Source organism: Sceloporus occidentalis, unplaced genomic scaffold (genome assembly GCF_023333645.1).
Source record: "Sceloporus occidentalis isolate IW3139 unplaced genomic scaffold, rSceOcc1.0.p SCAF_1, whole genome shotgun sequence".
Taxonomy (NCBI): Eukaryota; Metazoa; Chordata; class Lepidosauria; order Squamata; family Phrynosomatidae; genus Sceloporus; species Sceloporus occidentalis.
Genome location: NW_028316981.1, coordinates 280,204,025 through 280,228,198, shown reverse-complemented (window position 1 = coordinate 280,228,198; position 24,174 = coordinate 280,204,025). Strand labels below are relative to the sequence as shown.

General features: G+C 38.9%; 1 protein-coding gene across 1 annotated transcript in view; it reads left to right on the top strand.

Moving 5' to 3' along the window:
• The window catches only part of SERINC5 (serine incorporator 5), a 55,618-nt gene extending 32,135 nt beyond the window's left edge, over window positions 1-23,483 (top strand). The window contains exons 5-12 of the mRNA XM_089494796.1: window positions 3,271-3,364; window positions 4,673-4,884; window positions 7,055-7,150; window positions 8,851-8,977; window positions 12,479-12,545; window positions 15,469-15,508; window positions 20,504-20,651; window positions 21,924-23,483. Of these exons, the coding sequence (XP_089350922.1) occupies window positions 3,271-3,364; window positions 4,673-4,884; window positions 7,055-7,150; window positions 8,851-8,977; window positions 12,479-12,545; window positions 15,469-15,508; window positions 20,504-20,651; window positions 21,924-22,071 (932 nt within the window). The 3' untranslated portion in view covers window positions 22,072-23,483. The remainder of the gene's footprint in view (window positions 1-3,270; window positions 3,365-4,672; window positions 4,885-7,054; window positions 7,151-8,850; window positions 8,978-12,478; window positions 12,546-15,468; window positions 15,509-20,503; window positions 20,652-21,923) is intronic.
• Window positions 23,484-24,174: the final 691 nt, after the last annotated feature.

Sequence of the window (24,174 nt, the reverse complement as noted above, 5' to 3'; positions counted from 1 at the left end):
GCTCAGTCACTGTACAGTTGGGCTGTGCTGCAGGCAGGAATTAGTGTTTTTTTCCTTCTTCTTTCTGTTCTTTATGTGGAACAATTAAACCAAACTGCACTTGATCTAGTGCTGCTGAACGTCAGCAGCAATTGCTGTTAAAGGCTCCTGCAATTTTGATAGTCTCTAATTTGACGACATCTAGTAAGACTGAATTAGATTTCTTGCAGAACTTCCATTTCATTACTGTAAGAACCATGTATGTGCAGCCATATCAGAGCAGTAATTCCTACTAATTAAATTAATTTGCTGCTGTTATAAATGTTAGCAGATGGCAATGTCCAAACTCTGCATGGAGGAGAAAACACACAGTTTTCTTAACCCTTCAACATGAAGGTGCTTTTATTAAATAAGGCCCAATACAGATTGAGAGAAAGGGGCGTCCAGAGGCCGCCCCTTTCTCCCCCAAATGGAGGCCGCAGCAAACAAATGCTGCAGCCTCTGCGAGGCTTAAAAAGAACCTGCTCCTGGCAGATTCTTTTTGCGCCACGCAGGGCGCCATTGGTGCCCTTGTGCACACCGATGATGTACACGTGGTACAACGCCATTTGGACGCTATGCCATGCGTATGTCATCATGGTGGCCCCTGTATAGATGGGGGCAAGCCATGATGGTGCCTGGTAGGGCTCGGGAGCATGTGAGAACCTGAACCCGCTCTCCTGAACCCTAAAATCAGCCCCAGGCTGGCACTTTGCGCCAGTCTGTACCAGGCCTTAGTTAACTTTTGAACTATAGGGCCATTAGACTATTTAGATATTCCCTTCTTCTTACATGTTTTCAAAGAGATACAAGCTGTCAGGAGTGGCAGGAGATATATTTGAAATCACTGACAGATGTTTGTGTGATCTGAAGTAGATTCATAAGGATTCTTGAATTCCAATTATTTAACAATAGCAGCAACAAAACTACTCCCCTCTGCCCTTAATTATACTGCTGAAAAGGAAAAAAAACTCAAAGCGTAAGCAACCAGGACTGGGGTAACCAGAAGGATTTTTATGAGTGGAGTACAAGATCTATTCATTTCTGTTATTCAGAACAAATTCCTAGACTCAAAATTCCTAAATTCTGAGTTCATATCTTTTGTGCCAGCCTCCAGCCAGTGGATCTTAGGCTTCTTGCAGTAAACAGCTTGATCTCAGTCTACCACAAATTGACATAGAGTGAAGTGTTTCTTTAAAAAAACATAGAAGAGCAATTAATTTAGAGTGTGAGAGCTGTAGCTCTTTGAATATTGAGATGAGGTTCAGTTTATTTCCTTCTCCATTTAATAAACTGGCTCGTGATTTCAGAGAGAGCAATTGTGTTGCCTCAGTACTAGATACCTTGCCTCATTATACATGTTAACTACATTGACCTTTCTCTCAGGTTACATGAGACATCATGGGTGTAGCTTAGGTAAATAGTCTTAGAGCCATGTGTTGCATTTATTTGCATCTATAATTTAATTAATACACATATAGCATTGTTTGTAACACTTAAATCCCACATTTCCTCCAAGGGGGAATTCAAAGACATAGCTGTGTTAGTATGGAAAATCAGTATACTTAGGGGGTTTGCAGCACCTTTGAGACTAACTGAAAGAAAGAAGTTGGTAGCATGAGCTTTCCTAGACTTGAGCCTACTTGATCAAATGCAAATATGCATCTGAGCAAGTAGGCTCAAGTCTATGGAGTTTATCACACTAGCAAGATCCCACAGGCAAACAGGATTTAAACGTGATTTAAAGTACATTCAAATTTAAACAAAACATGCACATTTGGGGAGTTTTATCACATCGAATTGCTTCTAAAATGAAATAATGTGAAGTTAAATGGCAGTTAAAGTAGAGAAAAGCAGCAGCTTTGTACTTTCGGGATGTTTTTGTGTTTCTCTACTCCCCACTTTTTTCAGGATGTTCCGAAAGTAAAAAGCTGCCGCTTTTCTCTGCTTTAATTGTGGTTAAACTTCATGTTATTTCACGTTAACTGTGACGTCATGTGATAAACTTCAGGCATTTCCGGGTTTTCTTTGCTTTAAATCGCGTTTAAATCCCATTTGCCCGTGGGATCTCGCTAGTGTGATAAATTCTTATGAAAGCTCATGCTACCAACTTCTTTCTCTCAGTTAGTCTCAAAGGTGCTATAAGATTGCTTTCCTCCAAGGAGTTCAAGATGGTTCACATACTGCTCTCCATTTTTAATTCTCACAACAGCCTTAGGTAGGTTAGGCTGAGAGATTTCAACTGGCCCAAATTCACTGAAGGATCTCCTTGACAGAATTTGAGCTCAAGTGTCCCCACATCCTAGATCAACAAACAAAACCCTATACCATACTTGTAAAATGTTAGCATATAAACCAGAGTGGGAAACCAATTAAATCAAAATATTACTCTAGGGACCCAGCAGTTTTGATGTGTAACACTGTTCTGAGAGATCGCTCTAAAACAGATAAAAATGGGGAGTAGAAAAGCACAAAAAGCACAGTAACTTCCAGTTTGGGAAATGGTGGTGTATTTAAAAGCCAGAAGGCATTTGGAAGGAACTAAAAAATAACTCTGCCCCTTGGAGAGCACATTCCTCTGAGATAAGCTGAACAGCAATAGTTATGGCAGTCTTTGTCCAGGAAAATATTAGATTGCAGATTATCTCTTTCTATAATTTCTGTCTGGAACAAACTGTTCATCCTAGATATGAGAATAATGTGTCATGAAATGAATAAAATACAGATTTTTTTAGTACCATAAAAGCAGTATAAATGCAAATATGATGCTGTCTTTTGGGTGGGGAATACAATCAATGCTTGTAAACTTCGACCTGGAAAAAACTATCCCATTTCAACCACAAACTGTACTGTGTGGTTTGTTTAGGGTCTGTTAGGCTACACTTTCCAAAACGACCGTTCTAAGTATAGAAAATCTAAATAAAACTCCTTAAGCATACAGATGTAATAGATGCTGCTAAACAGAAATACTTAATGCAGTATTTCTTGGTTAAAAAAATATTCCTGTAGATTCATTTTAATTTTAAGAAGTATTTATATCCTCTTCTACGTTATGTTGCTTTTTAGGTTGTTGTTGTTGTTGTTGTTTTGCACTCTGCTTTTCTATAATTAGTTGTGTTATTTAATGCTAAACTGTATTTAAAAGTGCCTTTTTTGTTGCTTTTCTACCACTTAATCCAGCATTGGTGCACACATTTCTCAATATAAAAGCAGTGATTGCAATCACCTTGCAGCTTATCACTTCTCTTACAGCATGGCGTTATGTAGGTGCTACAGGAGGCTTCCTCTTCATTCTCATCCAGCTTATCCTTCTTGTAGAATTTGCACACAAATGGAATAAGAACTGGTACGTTATCTTTTCATGCACATACAGTAATGGTGCCCATGTAAAATGTATTCTAATTAGATTTTTTTTAAAAAAATTAAAAATTAGGAAACCTCTGCATACCTTTCATCACACACAGTTGATATATATTTTGGTTTTGTTTTTTGCAACAAGCATTCTCATTCAGAATCTTTCAAATTATTTCTTCATTTTTAGATATTCTACCCTTTTTTATTCCTTTCACTTCACCTTTTATCTGTTGGATATAGGTACTTTTCATTTGACTGACAATTTTCACTGCTGTCACAGTGCTTAGTGGTGCTCCAAAGGATCTTTTTTAGTTGCATATTTGTCAAAAATACATGAAATTGGTAAAAGTAATAAATATAAATGAGATTTCTTCATTGTGTTCAGAGGATAATGAGCAAGCTGGCTTTCATGGTATATTCTTGTCTGCATGGATTCTCTGACCTTGATCTAGTCATCATCCTTATGATAGGAAAGTAATACATACTTCTTTTTGGTCATCTTCATTCTGAGAAATCAGGATTTGTTTTCATGGGTATAAGAAGTGTTCTTATTTGAAGGATTATCCTGCAAGTGAGCCTTGAAGGGATCATCTTCCTCATTATTACTGTCTATTAGTCTGTAGTTCTTCTGGGCATGGGTCATATCAGTTTGTGAGTCCTGTACAACTCAAACTATACTTTCTTTAGATGATGAAGATACGACATATAAACTGTATTATTTATTTGAAAAATTTAATAAATATTCTGTTGAATTGGTTGATTTGTATCCTACTACTCCTGTATTGGCATCGAAGTACAGTGGTCCCTCCACATTCACTGGGGTTAGGGTGAAGGACCCCTGCGAATGTAGAAAAACCACAAATAAAAAACATAATTTTGTTTGCCTGAGAAAACACCTCTCTAGGAATCTCCAGGCCCTCCAATGCAACTCTGTAGTCAAAATCTGCCAAAAATTGATCACAGAATCATACTGGATGACCTACAAATACCTAGAGAAGAATTTTTTCTAGGGACTTCTAGGTTTTCCAGCACAACTCTATGGTCAACTTCCAGCAGAGTTGCACTGGAGGATTTAGAGATTCCTAAAGAGAACATATGAATCAAAACCGCAAATAATCAAATCCTCAAAAGTCAAATTCATAAATTTGGAGGGCCAACTATAATTAAATCATGGAAATATGGAAAATTTGACCCTGTAATGAACTCACTCAAGTAGGTGTCTTCTTAACCGATCAGCTGGTATCATTCATTTGTCTTTTCTCCAGCTAAATGCACTGATATGTTTTTCTTTCCCAAACAGGACATCTGGCACAAAGCACAATAAACTCTGGTACGGCTCCTTAGCTCTTGTGACGCTTGTACTGTACTCCATTGCTGTTGGAGCTCTGATTGTGATGGCTCTCTTTTACACGCGTGCTGATGGCTGTACATTTAACAAGATCCTGCTTGGTGTCAATGGTGGCTTGTGCTTGTTTGTTTCAATGGTAGCCATCTCACCCTGTGTCCAGAACCGTAAGCAAGCTTTTTGTTATTGTTCTGATCTGGTTTTAGTTGGAACTATTGAGCACTTTGTGGATGTAATTTAAATATCAGTATTCCGGTTAAGGTTTTTCCTAAGTTGTGTTTCCAACATTTACCAAGCTGCAAAGTCTGGAGTTTAAGATACCATGGGTTGCTTGAATCATATCCTGTTCTAACTGAAAATCCTTCTACCTGGAATTCAAGAGAGAAGCTTCGTGAATACTATTAGAATTTTATGATGTGTTTGTAACCAGGAGCCCATCCACACTGCACAGTGAAATTACTATCATTCTATTTTAACTGCCATGGTTCCTGGAATTTGTAGTTTGTTGAGCCTGGATGAGAATTCTGAATGGCTGATCCTAAAATGCAAATCACAGGATTCTACAGAACAGAATAATGGTAGTTAAAATGGAATAATAGTGCTGTAATTGCATAGTATGCATGGGCCCAGCTTGTTTGTCCCAGTCTCTGACCAGCAGCTAAATCTTTCTAATGCAGTCTAATCTACCAGTGCCCATGGCCACTTCTGATTATCCATTACAAAAGGACTGCAGTTTGGCATTAGAGGACATGATTTTGCCATAGAATGTCCCAGGTTCAGTTCTGTCATCTCCACTTTAACAAGGATCTGACTGTAGATGATGTGAAAACCTTCTTCCTGAAGGAGTAGAGAACCAATCCAATGTACTAGATAGTCCTGGGCAAAGAGAAAGACAGTCTAAAATGATGTACGGCAACTTCCTATGAGAATCATTGCATCATTAATGACTGTTCTTATATTTTCCTGCCAAGACTGTCTCCAAAGTCATTTTATAATTGAAATCAATGCCAAAACATAACATACAATTAGAGATGGGCAATTGTGTGTATGTGCACAAGGAAAATCTCCCTTGGCCTTTGGCAATTTGTGTTACAATCCTAGTTCCAGGAATTTTTACTCCAGAGGGCTGGGGCAGGAGAATTTTGGCATTCAATTCAATAATAATAATAATAATTATTATTATTATTATTATTATTATTATTATTATTTGTATACCGCCTTATGGCAAACCAATCCAGGCAGTTGACAACAGTAAAATATAAAATACAACAATTAAAAACACTTTATCCCTCCCCACCTTAAGACAGTATTAAACAGTATAACATATTAAAAACACAATATCAAAGCATAAAAACAACAATTAAAAACTAAAACCCCTGATATCCCTCTGTTGATCCTCAGCCATAACTAAGATGGGGCCACGGGAGGAATGAGGGAATCTGGGAACCTGGGCCGGGATGGTTAATCTGGAAAGGCCTGCCGGAAGAGATCCGTCTTGACCGCTTTTTTAAAGCTGTCTAATGATGTTATCTGACGGATCTCATTCGGCAGGTCGTTCCAGAGTTTGGGGGCAACAGCAGAGAACGCCCTCTGGGAGGTTGCCGCAAGCCTAGATTTTAGAGGCTGCAGTAAGTTCTTCCCAGAGGACCGGAGAGCGCGGGGAGGATTGTACGGGAGGAGGCGGTCCCAATTCAAGGGCTAGGGGATGGTGGATCCCAATCCATATTATCAGGGGTTTTTTTTAATGCTGCATTGGATCTCGATTCAGTTAAAGCTGACTCATTTGAGTCAGTGGTACAGGTCAAGCTGTTGTTCCATCTATTCAATTGAGTATGCTTTAACTATGAGTAAGTCTGGGATAGAATCATTTGTTCTCATGTTTTTGCATTATTTTGTGTGGGTGTGTGTCATTGTCATGCCAAAGGACTGAAATTGTATATTTGTATGTCGAACTGTCAAACTGTTAAGTACAGTACTCTTGTTAGCCATTTACACTCATCAAGATTTGTTTATCTATTTGAACCTTTCATAAAAGAAAAATGATTCAGAGAGAGAAGTATATTTGGATAATTTAATCCCTCCCCCATTTTTTTTTACTTATGGCTTTTTAATTGTCATAAACTTTATTGTGTGCATAAAAAGTTGGTTGAATCCAAAGGATCTGACCAAAAAGGTCATCTTGTGGGAGGAATATTTCTTTCATTAGAAAAAGAAACCTTTCAGTCCAATCCAATGAATATTTTTGTAAAAAGAACCCAGCTCCTCAACCCCCCCCCCCCCCATAGTCTTTCTAAGAAATTATCAAGGTTAACTTTATTTTCATTTTTCAATTTGTAGGTCAGCCCCATTCTGGCTTGCTGCAGTCGGGCATTATCAGCTGTTATGTCATGTATCTCACCTTCTCATCACTTTCAAGCAAACCTCCAGAAACTAGTAAGTTATGTCAGGGATTGCACAGGGCCAACCCAATCATAAGGCATAGTGATTGAGTCACCACTTTAAGAAGTGGATTTGGAGTGTCAGGAAAGGGCAACCAATTGTTACTTACTTTGTTATTATGGTATTTTTACTGCTAGAAACAGGGAAAGGTACAGGAGGGGTTTTATGGCTCCTCTGTCAAAATAATTTGGCCAGGAGGTGCAATTGTACTCCAGGTTAGGCTGCAAAATAACTTAAGGCAACTTTGGGTTTATGTGTACATGTACATTGATGGTATCGTAACAATAATTAAGAATCATTGCTGGTCTTGGGATCAGTGTTTGTCTAAAAATATGACAGTATTGCCTTAGAAAAACAAACAATTTCAGGAGAAGAGACAGCTACATAAATCCTTCTCTGTAGGTCCTGATTTCTCTATTAATTGCATTGCATGTAATAACTGAAATAGTTTCATGAAACAGTTTGATATGTGATGTATTTTATTTTATTTTATTTTATTGGGTGGGTGGGTGGGTGGGAAAATTGTGTAAAGAATAAAAGGAAAAGAAAACACACTGACTTAACTAGCTAAAGCAAAACAAGACAAGATAGGAGTCAAACAATGAAACATCCATACATACACTTCAGTAAAGGGCAACAGGATATCCAGATAAACATCCATACATCATTTGACATCAGAATGCTATGCACGCAGATGAGGAAAGGATTGTGAGGTCCTCAATCTGCTGTCTTTCCAATGTCACAGTATTAGTTTTAGCCAACTAAAAGTCATAATTTCTGCTGTTCATTTCCAGGAAGAAGGTAAATAGTTTAAAGATATTGTGTACACCTGTCTATAAATTTCAAAAATTGCTTCAATATAAAGTTGGCACAATTGAGAACCTCCCTCCAAAAGGAAGCAACAGCTGGACATAAGCAAATCATATGCTTAAAAGAAGTATTAAGTAAATTACAACACCAGGCATTAGCTGAATTACTTAGACTATTGCTTTAAAAAGCACTGCAATGTCCAGTATATCCAGAACATATGTTTTTGCTGAATAAGTCACAGGTTGAGAACACATCTCTCCACTTGCATTTTCCCAATGTTGACCTTGGTATGGCTGAACTTGGCTGAATTACATGGGACATGTCTTGTATATTTTGGCATCTAAATATTTCTTTTTTTTAGCAATGTTGGAATCAGGTCTAAGTCTTCAATCCAGAAATGCCTGTTGGATAAAATTAAAAAGTAATGAGAAAGAGTTTGGTACAGAGGTTAAAGGCTCAGTTACAAAGAAAAAAACTCATTTTTTTAAAAACCCTTACATCTACTTACAATATATCAATGAAGCAAAACATTAAAAGAGAAAAAACAATTTAGTGATTGCTTCTAGTATTTAGACAAAGCTCTGTTTCAGTAAGAAGCAGACTGGTTTTCTTTATTTACAGTGTGATAGGACATCTGTATAATACTTGGTTCCACTGAGATCCTGCCACTGCTGGAGGTACTGATGGAAGTGCAGCTGCTGTCTGGGATAAAATAGACCATATATAATGTCAGAATTGCAATGGTTGCCATACATTTTTCTCTGAATTCAAGGTGCTTGTGAAGACATTTAAAGCCTCTAAACAGTTTGGAACCTTGATACTTGATGAAGCATCTCTCCCCATGTCCATGGTAACTGTTAACTGCTTTTTTGTGTTTTTAAAAGTCTTAGATGAGAATCAGAAGAACATCACAATCTGTGTACCTGAATTCAGCCATGGGCTACAAACAGATGAAAACTTGGTGACTGGGCTGGGAACTACCATCCTCTTCTTGTGTATTTTGTATTCTTGGTATGTCCCGAGTTGTATTTGTAATGTGGTCTGCAAAGTTAAGTATAACTACCAAAATAAAAATACACCTGTCTTCTTTTAGAGGACAGTGGTTATTCAACACCATTCCACAGCATCATGATGTCCGCTAAATTTTAAATGTAGTGTAACATTCATCTTGAAATGGTTTAAGATGCTATTATATGTAGAACAGTAAGGGGAGGACTCTATCCGTATTTTGGGGTCAGTGCAGCAGTAGCATTCCAAACTGCTGGTGGTACAATAATGGTATGGTTTAATTTCAGTCAGGTAAGAGGAGCTGTTATAATTCTGTTATACACTGCCTATCCATAACAGAAATAACAACAAGTGCCTATACATCAGAGTGTTCCACATAGTGGTTGTTTCATAGAAACATAGAACAATAGAATCAGAGTTGGAAGAGACACAAGGGCCAGCTCATCCAACCCGCTGACATGCAAGAATACACATAATTCCAGTAAGAGCCACTGTCTGTCTCCCTGGGGGTGGAGGACCTATTAGAATGGTCCACCCTCGAAGGCAAATGGAACCAATTGGATTCCAGAAAGCCCTAGAGGGTTTGTTGGTTGATAATACAGGTGATTCTGTTGAAGCTCTGGTGAACACATGGAACACCGATCTTACCAGGGATATTGACACAATTTCTCCCAGATGTCCTTTCCTATCTGCTTTGAATTGTATACCAGAGAGCTGAAGAATGTGAAGCGGGTGGGACAACGACTAGAGCTCAAATGGCGCTCAATTGGACTCTTATCTGACAGAACTCGTCATAAGAAATTTCTTTATTCTTATAGAGAGGCAATAAAAGCAACGAGGAGATCCGCCTTGTCTGCTTGCATTGCGTTTGCAAAGTCTAATCCAGCAAAGCTGTTTAGGGTGGTGAAGGAACTTGATGCCTTGATGGCATTTCTTAGACATGTCATCAATGCATCCCTTAGGGAGGGTTATGTACCATCTGTCTTAAAGAAAGTGGTTGTTAGACCGCTTCTGAAAAAACCTTCCCTGGATCCCCTGGACATGAAAAATTATAGGCCTGTTTCCCATCTGCCATTTTTGAGTAAAGTGATTGAGAGGGCTGTCACTCTTCAGCTCAAAGTGGTCTTGGATCAAGCCGATTTTCTAGATCCATTTCAAACTGGCTTCAGGACAGGATATGGGGTGGAGACTGCCATGGTCGCCTTAACTGATGACCTCTGTCTAAGCATTGACAGAGGAAGCGTGACCCTGCTGGTGCTATTAGACCTCTCAGCGGCATTTGACACAATAGACCACAACATCCTCTTGGAACGCCTGAGAGAGCTAGGAATTGGAGGCACTGCTTTGCAGTGGTTCCATTCCTTCCTCTCAGGTAGATTCCAGAGGGTGATGCTCAGAGACAGTTGCTCTTCAAAAACAGAGCTTAATTGCGGCGTCCCTCAAGGTGCCATCCTGTTCCCGATGTTAGTCAACAACTATATGAAGCCGCTGAGAGAAATCATCCGTAGACATGGAGCTGGGTGTTATCAGTATGCTGATGACACCCAAATATACTTCTCCATGTCTCCGTCATCAGCAATGATGACAGATGGCATTTCTCCCCTCAATCAATGTCTTGCAACAGTAATGGACTGGATGAGGGAAAACAAGCTCAAGCTGAATCCAGACAAAATGGAAGTACTTACGGTAGGGGCCCCCAAAACAGGTATCGGGCTGCAACCTCTAGTCCTAGAGGGGTTCATGCCCCCCTCAAAGGACTATGTTCGCAGCTTAGGGGTGCTTCTCGACTCGTTGCTTCAGATGAGAAATCAGGTGAATGCAACGGTCAAGAGTGCCTGTTATCCGCTCCAGCTAATACGTCAGCTGCGTCCTTTCCTGGAGCCGGGTGACCTCGAAACTGTAGTACATGCACTGGTAACCTCAAAACTTGATTTTTGCAGTGCCCTCAACATGGGGCTACCCTTGTGCCTAGTCCGGAAACTTCAACTGGTACAGAATATGGCAGCCAGATTGATTACAGGAACAACTAGGAGTGACCATATTACACCAATATTGAAATCACTCCACAGTGATTGTCATTACCTTTAAAGCCCTCCATGGCTTCGGCCCAACCTATTTAAGGGATTGCCTCCTTCCATATAATCTGCCCTGTGCACTCAGATCCTCTGGAAGGAATTTGTTGCAGTCCACTAAGACCAGATTGACGGCGACCTCCTAGAGGACTTTTTCCGCGATCGCTCCCACTTTATGGAATGGCCAGCTGGACGAGATCCATCAAATTACCAACCTAGAGAGTTCAAGAAAGCTGTCAAGACAGATTTCTCCTGGCAGGCCTTCCCGGAATAGAACCTGGCCACGTAAAGATCTCCCCACAGACATATACAAGTGAAGACTCTGCCCACCGTTATTCTATTATTGTACTATTATTTTTTGATTTTATTGTCTGTAATTTTAATGGATAGAATTGTTTAATATTTTTAAGGGGCGGAAATTGTATATATTGTTGTATTTTTTAAAGGTTGTACGCCACTTTGATTGTGGTAACAAAAAGCGGGATATAAAAGTATTATTATTATTATTATCATTATCATTATTTTTCCTAAGACCTTTTTTCTGATATAATCGGTATACATTTTTGCCTTCCCTTTAGAATGAATGGGTGAAAAATGGCTGAAAAGTTGTCCAAAGTCTATATTTCTACCTACAGGGCTGGAAAACTTAAGACCAAAGCCAGCCTTGCTGGCATCCCAGTTTTCCAAGAAGCCCATCCTCTTTCATCATGTTGCCACTGTTTGATAATTTCCACCAACCCCCCATAGTTTTTTAGCTCCAATTCTGAAATTCTTCTATTAAAGCTTAGCTACTAGTGGTAAAAAGTTATAGCTAAAATATACTGGCTATTTTTGCTTCTACCCTTTTGCCTCTGGCCATACCCACCACTGTAACACAACTTCCCAGACCTTTTCTGAAATTGAATTCAGGCCTGTATCTGAAAGAGGTTCCCTAGTGGTGAGGACATATGTGTGAATTCTGTTCATTTGTTCATAAAATGTTCTGCCTGGAAAATCCCCTGTGATATTGCTTAATAGAGGAGGTAGCATCCCTTAATACAGCCATTACTTCTTGACATGTTTGTTTCAGCCATTGCATTCATACAAATTAGTTTTGCGAAGTAGTAGTTTTATCTGTGGAGGCACCGAGTAACATATTAATCTCTTTTACACTCCTGTAGAACAATTTGTTATATAGCGTTTCCTTTGGATCGTTTCGGTAATACTGTTTTTGCAGATGTGCTTAATTACAGAAACATCTGAATTTATTTTGTACAAAAGAGCCAGATTCCAAGGAAAACGTCTCTTAGATCTTTATGGTTCACTCTGTACTCCTTAATTCATTTAGGACCAATATTGTCCAAAAATAAGACATTCCCTAATGTTAGTGTCTTTAACAAAAGAGCATCAAAGAATGACTTGTTCCACTGATGAATTTCCTGTTTGTTTCTAGCTTGACCTCAACAACACGTGCAAGCTCTGAAGCACTGAGAGGAATATATGCAACACCCGAAACTGAAGTAAGCCAACATTTGCTTTTGTACTTCAGTCTTTTTTCAGTGATGTGTAGACTTACTTTGATGGGGTCGTCTATGATCTTGTTCCTCTCAACCACTTGTCCATTTGTCCCCACCCTCCTGTATTTCTGCATGCTTAAATTAGCTTAGAAAAGACTTCCTACATTCTAATTCTGTCCAGCAACTCAAAGTACTCTCAGTATGTCCTTAGAACGTGATCAAGTGGACCGGAACAAAAGAGCAGGAAAAAATGGCTTGGTCCTGGGTTTTCTGAAAGCGCGTCGAAACCTGGCTGTCTGCGCGGCCCGCTACTAAGGTGGGCTGAACACCTATAGGCTGACTGCACCACACAACATCAAGCTGCGCTGCACGGTTTTTTTTCCCTTGCATCCCCACCTTGCATGTGCAGCATCACACAAACACACCACCTGCAGCCTCCAGTTACCTCCTTCTTCCCGCCCAGATGCTTTTGTAATGCACTGCCTGTACAGTGCATCAGTGATACTTTGGCAAAGCACAAACATGGAGTCCTTCCATACATGCCCCCTTCACCCCATACCCCCTTGTTGGACTGTCTGGTTTGTGTATGATATCCATTGCATTATTGGAGATCTTGTTTTTGCTTTGCTGCAGTTCCGTACAGGTTTATATGTTGGTGTGATGATGCATATTTTCCACCTTAAGTTGGAGTATCACAGCTTCTTTTTGCTCCAGTTTTTAGCCCCGGAGCGCGGCTTCCTTTCACGTTCCACCCAGTTTCATTTCTTGTGTTGCTTAAACACCCAGGCTTCAAAGCGGTTAGAAGCTGCTTTATTTGGTCAGTGCGGATGACCCAAGTGTTAGGATTTTGTGTGTCCTGCTTCTGCTTCAGCCACCTTGAAGAGCTTGCAACTTACTAGCTTTTTTTTTTGCAAGATGTTATCAAGTTTTAGGTTTCAATATTTAGACTTTCAACTAGTCGCTAACAATGAACTGTGGATGTCTTGCAATAATTGCAGTCTACATACAGATATATAACCTACTGTGGCAATTTTGTGATGTGTCAGAAAGCTCCAGTGCTGGGGCACAATGGAAAAGCCTCATCTTGTCAAACACATTGGGATAGCTCCAGGTTTAGGAGATTAGCACACTCTTTTAATGCATTTACTTTTAAAACAGGTTTTATTGCATTTGCCTGTGGGCAGACAGATGCATCCTGTTTACAGCCCGGATGCCAGCCAGGCTTATCCCATGCCTTTTCCAGAATGGTAAAATCCCATTCTTGAAAAGCTACAGAATAAGCCCGTCTAGCATCCAGGATGCATACGGGATGCATTCACCCTGTCACAGGTGAATGCGATAAAACCTCTTTTAAAAATAAATGTGCCTTTATCCCGTTGGGGATAAGATGTATTAATCTCTAGTGTTATACACAAAAGAGCAATTGAAACAAGTTTAGTTAGGAATACAGTAAATATATCCTATGCACTGCTTACATGCTTCCTTCCATTGTTTACATGGTTTCCAGTGCAACTCAAATATTTCTGGCACCTCCACATTAAAAAAAAAAAAAAAAGGTTTTGCTTTTAGTGTGTTCCTGTGTGCCAAATTGGTTGCACTAGTGGAAGGTCTGAAATCAGTTCAAGCTAAGACAGTTCCAGATGGCATCCTCTCCAGCTGCTATAGAGCAAGTTGCCAGCCAAGGAAGTGCTTCAAAGAAGCAGCACTTCTCAGGCTTTGGCACAAATGTATCTGGCTCAGTGCTTGCCATCATTCCACTGCCAGTTTCGACCTCCCTAGTTCATTTGGACTAGCACCAGTCTACACCACTGGGCATGCGATTTAGCATGCCTGTCACTCGGCAAACAGCAAGGTCGGGAAGGCCTCTTAGTTTGTTGATTCTTCTTTTACTGTGCAAGAGACAACACAGATGTATTCTGTTTTAGGAGACATTCCTTGTTGCATGAGAGAGCTCACAACGCTGCACTATAATGTAACATAATAGAATTACTTTTAGATCATTTGCTTTTAAAGAGCACTACAAGAAACATTGTGTGGGAACATAAAGAAAAGGCTAACAGCAGGCAACTGATTGTATGTCTCATTCTTTCCCATGATAGAGGGCCTTTTGTCTTGTGATTAGAAATGTAAACATAATTCTCCAACTGTATCTGTTGCATAGAGAGTCTCTCTTGCATGCAAACTAAAGACTGTTACCCATGTTATGGAGAACTGTTTACATGCATGTCAGCATTGCTAATTGCATCTCCCAAGAATTTGCAAGTCCTGAATATCTGATAAATGTAATTGTTTATGCATTACCGTTTTGGTATTGTCATAGAATTAGAAGACGATCCCTTTTTATTTTAACAATTTAAAATGCAAAGGAACAGCTATGCCAAACCATACAAAAACCTCATTATTCTGCACTGATAAAATGCATTGAAATATTTTGCTTTTGACAGAATTTGTGATCAAGTTCAAATATGTCTTCCAGAGATATTTTATATTAATATAGGTTAATATAGATAAAAGAAAATTCATGTTTCCAGCAAAGAATTAATTGGTATTGAAAATGAAAATGTATCAAATCACAACATGAAATTTTAATATCCTAACTAAAATATCTAAATCTTTTTCTTAGTAATTTACTGTTTACCTTATATAAAGAAGAATCTAAACTACTTGATCACTTTTAAATACAATATACTGTTGTGCTTTTAAAATCAATATATTGTATTATTAGATTGTGCTTACTTTCTAGCAATGATTTCTGAACTCAAGCTTAAAGTTCAGAATATTTTAACTTCTGTATTTTTTAAAATGAAAGTCCCTTAGTATGGTTCAAAATTATGCAACAATTAACTTTTTATTTTAGAAAATGCAGCTTTCATTTCTGTTGCTTTCTTTCCTGGTAAATGAACCCTTTTTGTTTTTTGTTCTTTAGATAGCTCGCTGCTGCTTTTGCTGTTCTCCAGATGAAGATGGTAAGGGTTCATTCAGCCATGCAATTTTAATTTCAAACAGATTTGCAATATTTACAAAAGGGTGGGCAGCTTTTATGTGTGCACCACATGCTAAGTTCTTGCCTACATTTGTTGCTTTGGATGTTTTGGTATGATTTTTAGAAGCCTGCCTCCTTTTTCCTTTTTTAAATTTTAACCTTTAAACAGTATCACTGAAGTCTGCAAAATTGTTATTTGTTTTTTTTAATGAAAATTGGCAAAATCTTGGGCATAGGAAATATAATTTCATTTAAAATCCAAATAATATAATTCTTATAAAATTATTATTCATAATCTTCATGGGAGACTTAAATCAGCTTTTGGGGTTAGGACATATGTGGACCCAAACAGACAGGCCAAAATAAAGCTGTTTTGGGTCACTTTGGAGGTATGCTTTTTAAATGATGCATGCATCCTAAGAGGCCGGAAGCCACACCAAAGCCACGCTCCAGTTCTAAGGACTGGAGTGCAGCTATGGCTCAGCTTCTGGCCTCTTAAGACGCATGTGTCATTTAAACAGCATACCTCCAAAGTGACCCAATCAGCTTTATTTTGGCCTTTCTGTTTGGGCCCATGTATATCCTATTTAATCCTCAGTCCAATACTTGCCTACTGGGATGGGCAGTATCCATTTATGCTCTCCACTGATGGACAGTGACAGTTGAGAAATGAGTAGCTGAATTGTTTCTACCCAGATTTACTCTGAGAACTTTATGCATCTTGTAGATAACAATAACTGAGTCTCCCTAGCTAGAAGCAAGAGCGTGACTTGTCTTGTAAATAATGTCTGTAATGCAAATCCTGTGGTTTATAGCAACACTGTCAGAGTGCCTGAAATGCATGTAAACATTATTAAAACCAAAAATGCATAGATATTAATAACACTATATCTTAACTTCACTCAGTTAAATCTGCTCAAAGCACAGCTGTATTTTTTATTTTTTTAGATAGCTGTGCTTTCTGTGGAAAGTACATAATCGCACCAGAAGAGAGACATGTAACTTAAAATAGAAATTATAATCACAGGGTTGTTAATTATAGGCACAGCTAAAACAGCATATCTGTGGATGGAAAATGGCATGTGTCTTAGTTTTCCTGTCATATGTTTCTGTGGTGTATTTCCCCCTAGAATGAACTGTGATAGATTGTACTTTTGTGGCAACTTCCATTGTGTACATATCAGGTCTGTTCTTATGCTGCTCCCATTCTTTTTATTTGCCAATAATTCATGTTGGGTGGGGAGTAGGGGTGAGTATTGGAATATGTTACTACTATCTTGAACAGTTTTGTTGTGAATTTCTCTACTGTGAAGAGAAATTGAGGTCTTTGCAAACACTCTATAATAGGGAACTATGTAAGGCAGGACAACAGCAATACCAAGCTTTATGCGAGGTACAGAGGATGCATATGACCCTTCAGAGACTGAACTACAGCTCTCAATTAACTATTGGCTGTGCTGGTTAAGGCTGCTGGTCTAAGCAGAACTTAAAATGTTCTGGCCTGTCCATGCTTTGTGCAGAACTTCGATTGCATGTACATTTCCCCAACCTTGGGCTGAGCAATGTTGTCAGTGTGTTAGAAATGTGTAATTTGTGATTCTTTGAGGAATGCTCTAATAGTAAAAATCACCTCTAGTACAGCTCAGGAAGTGGCCTCCATAACTTTTGCCATCAAATTGGCAAGGAGCATTTTGGTGAGGGAGTGGCAAAGCACATGTATTACATTTGTAAAAATACTGCAACTTCAAATCTCTGCTATCTCTTTGTTGAGCTACATAGATCCGTATGTGAAATTTTAGAGAGCTGCTACAGATAATTGCAGATCAAGGTGGGAATCACATGCCACATCCCAAAGGACATTTTGTAGCCCACAGAATTCTCCTCCCTATTTCCAAAGTAAATAAATAAACCAGAATGAAAACCACATCTTCAGGGGATGTGATTTTCCTCTAAAATAAAATGCAGGTGTGGACACTTTCTTTTAGAGGAGATTCATTCATATCTTCATTTGGCCCAACACCATATTTGAGAAAACAGGTGTGAGCTTTCAGTCACTTCCACTTTTGCTGAAAGTGGCTGCTGTAGACTTCACCGTTTTTGAGGAGGATGAAAGACAAGCCTTCTGAAGTTGCTCATTCCTTGGGTACGAAATATAGGGTTTTAAGAGACCATGGTCAGATTCAGTATAAAATATCTTGTGTTTCTGAGGCAGAAGACAAAAGCAAATGAATAATGGGAAGCTGATGAAGCTGACTGTAAAATAAAATGATCATGAATATAACTTTCATCTTAATTACAGATGAAGTTGATATAGCCTGTAGACTCTACTGTTCAAGGAATATACAGCAACATATAGAATTACTGTATATATTTGACTCTATGTCAACAGTCAGCCCTCCATATTCACTGACTTTTTATCTATAAATTCATGCATCCATGGTTTGAAAATATTTCAAAAATATATAAATTTCCAAAAGCAAACCTTGAATTTGCCATTTTATATAATGGACACCACTGTTTTTAATAGGACTTGTATAAGTTGAGGGCAGGTTTTGGGGGCCAAAATTATGGATTTTGATATGACTCATGGATAAGTGAAGGATAAAACTTAGGGGCAAAAGATCTAAAGGATGAAGCAAAGGGGAAAAATGTCAAAGAATTTACAAAATTCCAGCAAGCATAACTGTGCTCACATTAAACGCTGGATGAATGAGAGAGTAGAGAAGGGTCAGTGCTTCCAGGACAGATTATGTTCTTGCCTTTCATCAGTGGATGGCTCCTTTTTTAAAAAAAAAAAAAAGAGAGAGAGAGAGAGAGAGAGTTAAAGTACAGAATGTACCCATGGATACGTTGATTCAGATTTTTTGGGTCAATTTTTTGACTAAAATTTCTAGACTTATATATGAGTATATACAGTAAGCATGATTTAATACCACAGTTCTCAGAATAAGCTAACACCACATAATTCCTCAGTCTCAGATGCCTTCAGTGTCATGTACCTACCTAGCCTCTCACATAAACTGTTGACTTATAGTGAAGTCTTATAGAGTCTATTCAGAGGTAAGCACCATTGAATTCAGTAGGACTTTTCTGGCAGATACATGTGTATAGTATTACAACCTTAGTTCTCTTGTATTTCTGATTTTTCTTCTTATTTAAATACCTCTTTTTACCTTAATATGTAGTTCCCTACACATGGAACAAAAAAGAAGACATTACTAAAGGGTGCAGGGTGTGTGGCCCACACCAGATAATACCCCAAAGAGATGTCTGCTGCCCCCTTCGCAGCCCTTTCTGGGTCCTGCATCAGGTGACACCAACCTCAGCAACTCCACTATATTTCACACTGGTGGAAATGCTGGCAAAGGGAGTTTGAAATCAAGCTTATCAATGTATCAACAACAGTAGTTAAAAACATTCAATATAGTGGGGGAGGGGCAATAAGAAAAAGAGTGACAGTTTTCTAAAAAAATGTCCTGAATTAGGGAACTCAGGAGCAAAACTAAGGGGTGAAATAGACTGCCCTGGAGGCCTTCTGAAGGCATATTGGAGCTGCAGCAACTGCATGCCACAGCCCTAATCCACCTTTCTGCCAACCAAAACAGAAGCAGCAAACAGCCACTCCTTTTTGTGCTGGCAAAAAGCCAGCTTTTCCTCCTCACCGTGGCTGGAAGTTCGCTTTAAGATGCTCTGGTGGCGTGCCCATGTATGGGCAGCTAGGTGGCTTGAAGCTGGCCTCCGGGCATCTTGAGGGCACATGTCATCTGTACACCACGGTCCCAAGATGTCCAGAAGCCTTTTTATGCTGGTCTATTTCACACCTGAGTCAGCAGTAATAACCTCAAATTTCCAGCAGTCCAGAGGCTTGTCTAAGAAACGACCTCTTCAGTTTTATATACAGTGTCACCAAGAAGAAGCAAAAGGGATATCTTGAGACAGGCTATCCACAACCAGGGTGCAGCAACAGAAAAGAATGTCATATACATTCTTTTCTGTGCACCAAAAGAGATTCGTTAACAAAGAAGGAAAGTAAATTAATGTTGGTATTCTGATTTGCATAATATTTCCTGGGAGATCTGTTTTGTTCCTTCAGAGCTCCACTGATTTTAATTGAGCTTGCTCCCATCATAAGTGTGTACAGTCAGCCCTCCGTATTCACTGATTTTTTATCTATAGATTCATGCATCCATGGTTTGAAAATATTTAAAAATATATAAATTTCAAAAAGCAAACCTTGAATTGGCCATTTTATATAATGGACACCACTGTATTTAATAGGACTTGAGCATCCATGGATTTGTTATCCATGTGGTGATGGTGGGGTTTCCTGGAAACAAATCCCACTGGATACTGGGCCCACTGTATAGGATTACAGACTACCGTAAATTCTCCTTAATTCTTCTTTATACACAATAACTGGGCCAATTCACATATTCATGTCTTCTTTAGGGATGTGAATTTTAAATCTAATTGACTTAGATTTCAGTAAGCCAGCATGGTGTAGTGGTTTGAGTGTTTTACTAGGGACACTGGGAAACCAAGGTTCGAGTCCCCACTTGGCCATGAAAACCTAGTAGGTGACCTTGGGCAAGTCACATTCTCAGCTTCAGAAGAAGGCAAGGGCAAACCCCCTCAGAACAAATTCTGCCAAAAAAAACAGCAACAACCAGTAATAGGGCCTTAGGGTCAACATAGGTCAGAAACTACTTGAAGGCAAACCTCTGTTGAACAAGTTTTGCCAAGAAAATCCCATGATAGGTTCACCTTAGGGTCAACATAAGTTGGAAATGACCTGAAGGCACATGCCAACAATAAAGTGCATATCAAAAGCCTGCATCTCAGTATTGTCTTAAAGAGTGTTGCATACTTCTTGAGCTGGCATTCTGATGGTTAACTTCATTAAAGTGAGCATGTAGTAATGGTATTCTAGGCACTGAAGCAAACCCGGATCTTTCTTTTTGTATTTTTGTCTACACAGCTGATGTTGAAGAGCCTGCTAGCAGAAGGGGAGGCCAGAAAGTAATTTATGATGAAAAGAAGGGCACTGTATACAGCTACGCATATTTCCATTTTGTGTTCTTCCTAGCTTCTCTCTATGTGATGATGACTGTTACACACTGGTTCCAGTAAGTGCTCTTCTCAAAATGGCATTGGGCTGATGTAGCATAATGGCTTTTTAGTGCAAGATAGGGTGTTTGTAGTTAATGGTTGCCACTGGCTTGCAAACTCGTTAGGTGGCCTTAGGCAAGAGGATTATCAATATGTAGGGATCATCAATATGAATTGATTACGAATGTGTAACTCTAGGTTATGTATTCATAATTTAGATTGTGAATGCCAGCCAATGTTTTATTGCTAATGTTTGTATTACAAATTAACAAATCGCTACAGTTGTATGCCAGTGGCATAATAGTTTGAGTGTTGGGCTGTGACTCTGGAGACCAGGATTCAATTCCCCACTTGGCCATGAAACCCACTAGGTGAACTTGGGCAAGTCACATCCTCTCAGCCCTAGGGGAAGGCAATGACAAACCTCCTGTGAAGACACTTGCCATTAAAATCCCATGCTAGGGTCCCCTTAGGGTTGCCATAATTTGGAAACAACTTGAAGGTGTACAGCAACAACAACATTCACTATACAACTCTAAATAGCACCAGCCCATTCTGCATATGCACTAACCTGACTGATTTTGAAGCTGAGCAGAGTGGGATGGGAATCAGTAGGAATGGTAGGACTAAGAAAGAATCCTGACTTAAATCCTTGAAAGCCACTACCAGTCAGAGTTGATAATACTGGGCTATTTGGATCAAAGGTCTGACTCAATATCAGGCAGCTTCCTGTGTTCCTCTCAAAGTTCTTGAAAGAACTGAAATGTGTTACTGAATTTCTATTAAAAATATGTGACATTATTAAATAAGATTGCTTTATAGATGACTGAAGAGTAGCCAGTGAGATAACCCTGCCCCCATCTAAGGTTCCAGGGAAGAACTAGGATATTACAGTAATTCATGAGCCTAATTTCAGCTCCACTTAAATTGGTAGAAAGCTCCCCAGTACTAACCTGTGTGGATCAAATCCCATGCACACTGGCATATTTCTAAGAAAACATAAGATTGTTTAGCTAGAATGATGAAACATGGGGGTTAGGGTGGGAGTAGAAGCCTGAGAACAAATCAGCATGGCTTCAACAAACCCTGCCTCATCCTTCTTTTAGAATTCTTTCAGGGTGTAGCAAGGTCTTTAAACAGAGATTGGATGGACATCTTTCCAGAATGCTTTAGTCATGCATTTCTGCATAACATGAGGTCCAATTGTTTGGCCCTTGTGGTCCCTTCTAACTCTAAGACTGTGTGATTCTATGAAATCAGCTAATGCCTACTTGTTTTCATCATTGTAGTTATGAAAGTGCTGCAATCGAAAAATTCTTTGCTGGAACCTGGTCTATCTTCTGGATTAAGATGGCTTCCTGCTGGATATGTGTCCTCCTCTATTTGTTAACTCTTCTAGCTCCTTTCTGCTGCCCAACCAGAGAATTTTTGGTGTGAACCTCCTTCTGTTACAAGACCAGTGGTTTAGAGGATGGAGAAGCAAGTTTGTGTAATGACTGTCCTGACATTGATGGTTAGGCTATTGCTCCCTCTTCTATATGAAACTTATATGTTTATATACTTTGGGGTTGTTTTCAAAAACATTTACTTGCATTGTTTGAATTAAGAGAGCCTGAATACAAAAGCGGCACCTCAGTTAAGAACTCAAATAATATGAATGTTATTAAATATCTCATAATAGTTAAAATGCTTTAAAGTTATTTTGTGTTCCTCCTGTGAAATACAAAATGCCTCTTTATTAACAGGGAGAAAGCTTTTCCTGTTTTCTTCATTTGGCTGGGACTAATTTTATAGTCCTCATAGGTGTTAATATCCAGCTTTTAATGATTTTCCCAATAAAAGAAACACTTGTTTAGAATTATAAAATGAATCTTAAAAGTGGGATGAAGATATCATCATAGGTAGGCGTAGCATCAGCTCAAGAGTATTTTCTTCTGTATTAGGTGCTCATAATAAATTATTGCATATGTGGATTGTAGAAGAAAAGAGTTTATGGTCTAGAGCTATTTATTTATGGTATTAATGAAAGGCACCTTTATATATCATTGGGTGACATGATGTGGAACCTGAAAATATGACTGGGATGTGAAACACTGTAAAGATTGGTGCAATTAATTAACAACTATTATGAGTCACTCTGGGACTAAATGCATCTGAAAGGACTGATGAGCAACAAAACGTGAGTTCTGTCCATATCAATAAGTCTATCTTAGTAAATCTGAAGAGTCTCCTTTTTAGAAGGGTTATTAAATGAATCTGCAATCTACTTGAAATTGTGATGTAATAAATTATATGTAGGACCTAAAAGAAGGGTGTATGGCTGAATTTTGGTTAGTGGAAGAATAAATTCCAGTGGAACCAGGAGGAAATCAGTGAGCCTTTAAAACCAACTCTCTGGGGAAACCTCCTAGAGTTAGTTTTAAAGGAAGTGGACAAGCTGAGGAGTAGGTTCCACTACCAGAATGTTAGATTTATTGCTAACAAACAAAGTGAACTTTTTTTTTTTTGCAGAGTAACCTTACCTAAAGAGTAATTTGGAATATTCACCTTTTTTCCCTGGGTGGGGATTGGTTGTTTTGGGTTCATTTAATCCATCACTTCTTAGGCTGCATTTGCACTGCAGAAATAATCCAGTTTGACATTGCTTTAACTGCCATGGCCCAATGCTATGAAATTCTGGAAATTGTAGTTTTGTGAGATCTGTAGCTTTCTCTTGACAGAGAGCTCTGGTACCAAAACAAACTACAGATCCCAGGATCCCATAGCATTGAGCCACAGCAGTTAAAGCAATGTCAGAGTGGATTATTTCTGCAGTACAGATGCAGCCTTAGGCCCCATATAGACAGACCAAAATAAAGCTGCTTCGAGTCACTTTGGACATATGTTTAAATGATGCATGCAAACTAAGTGTCCGGAAGTTGTGCCAAAGGACTAGATTGTGGCTTTGGCACGGCTTCCAGACTCTTAGTACGCATGCATCATTTAAACAGCATACGTCCAAAGTGACTCGAAGCAGCTTTATTTTGGCCTGTCTGTATCGGGCAGTGACTCCAGATTTTGTCCATGAACATGTTGTGATATAATTCTTTTAAAGTGCAATTGTAGATAGAGATTATAAAGGGAAAATATATTTAACCCATTGCAGTTTTAATGTCGGGGCAGAGAACTGCATCTTTTCTTTTCTTTTTTTACTCTCAGTTAGGCTATGTCTCAGTCTATTCATCTTAAGAACTGAAGCTGAACTTTGGAAAGATTTGAGGACTACAAGTCATAATCCAGGCAAAAAGAGTCCTTTTTTTTTCAACGTCCTGGATCAAAGTTAATATTCTAGTGGGAAAGAGTAATATTGGAAGAAAATACATATAAACATTGAGGCAGCGCTAAGGCTGCAGTCCTAGGCACACTTATCTGGAAGCAAGGCCCCCTTACTCAATTCTTAGTAAACATAGGACTGAACTGTAAAAGATTTTAATTGTTGATTTGGAGGTAAGCTTATTAGCTAGGTAGACACCTTTACTTTGGTGTGATGTTTAGTGCATG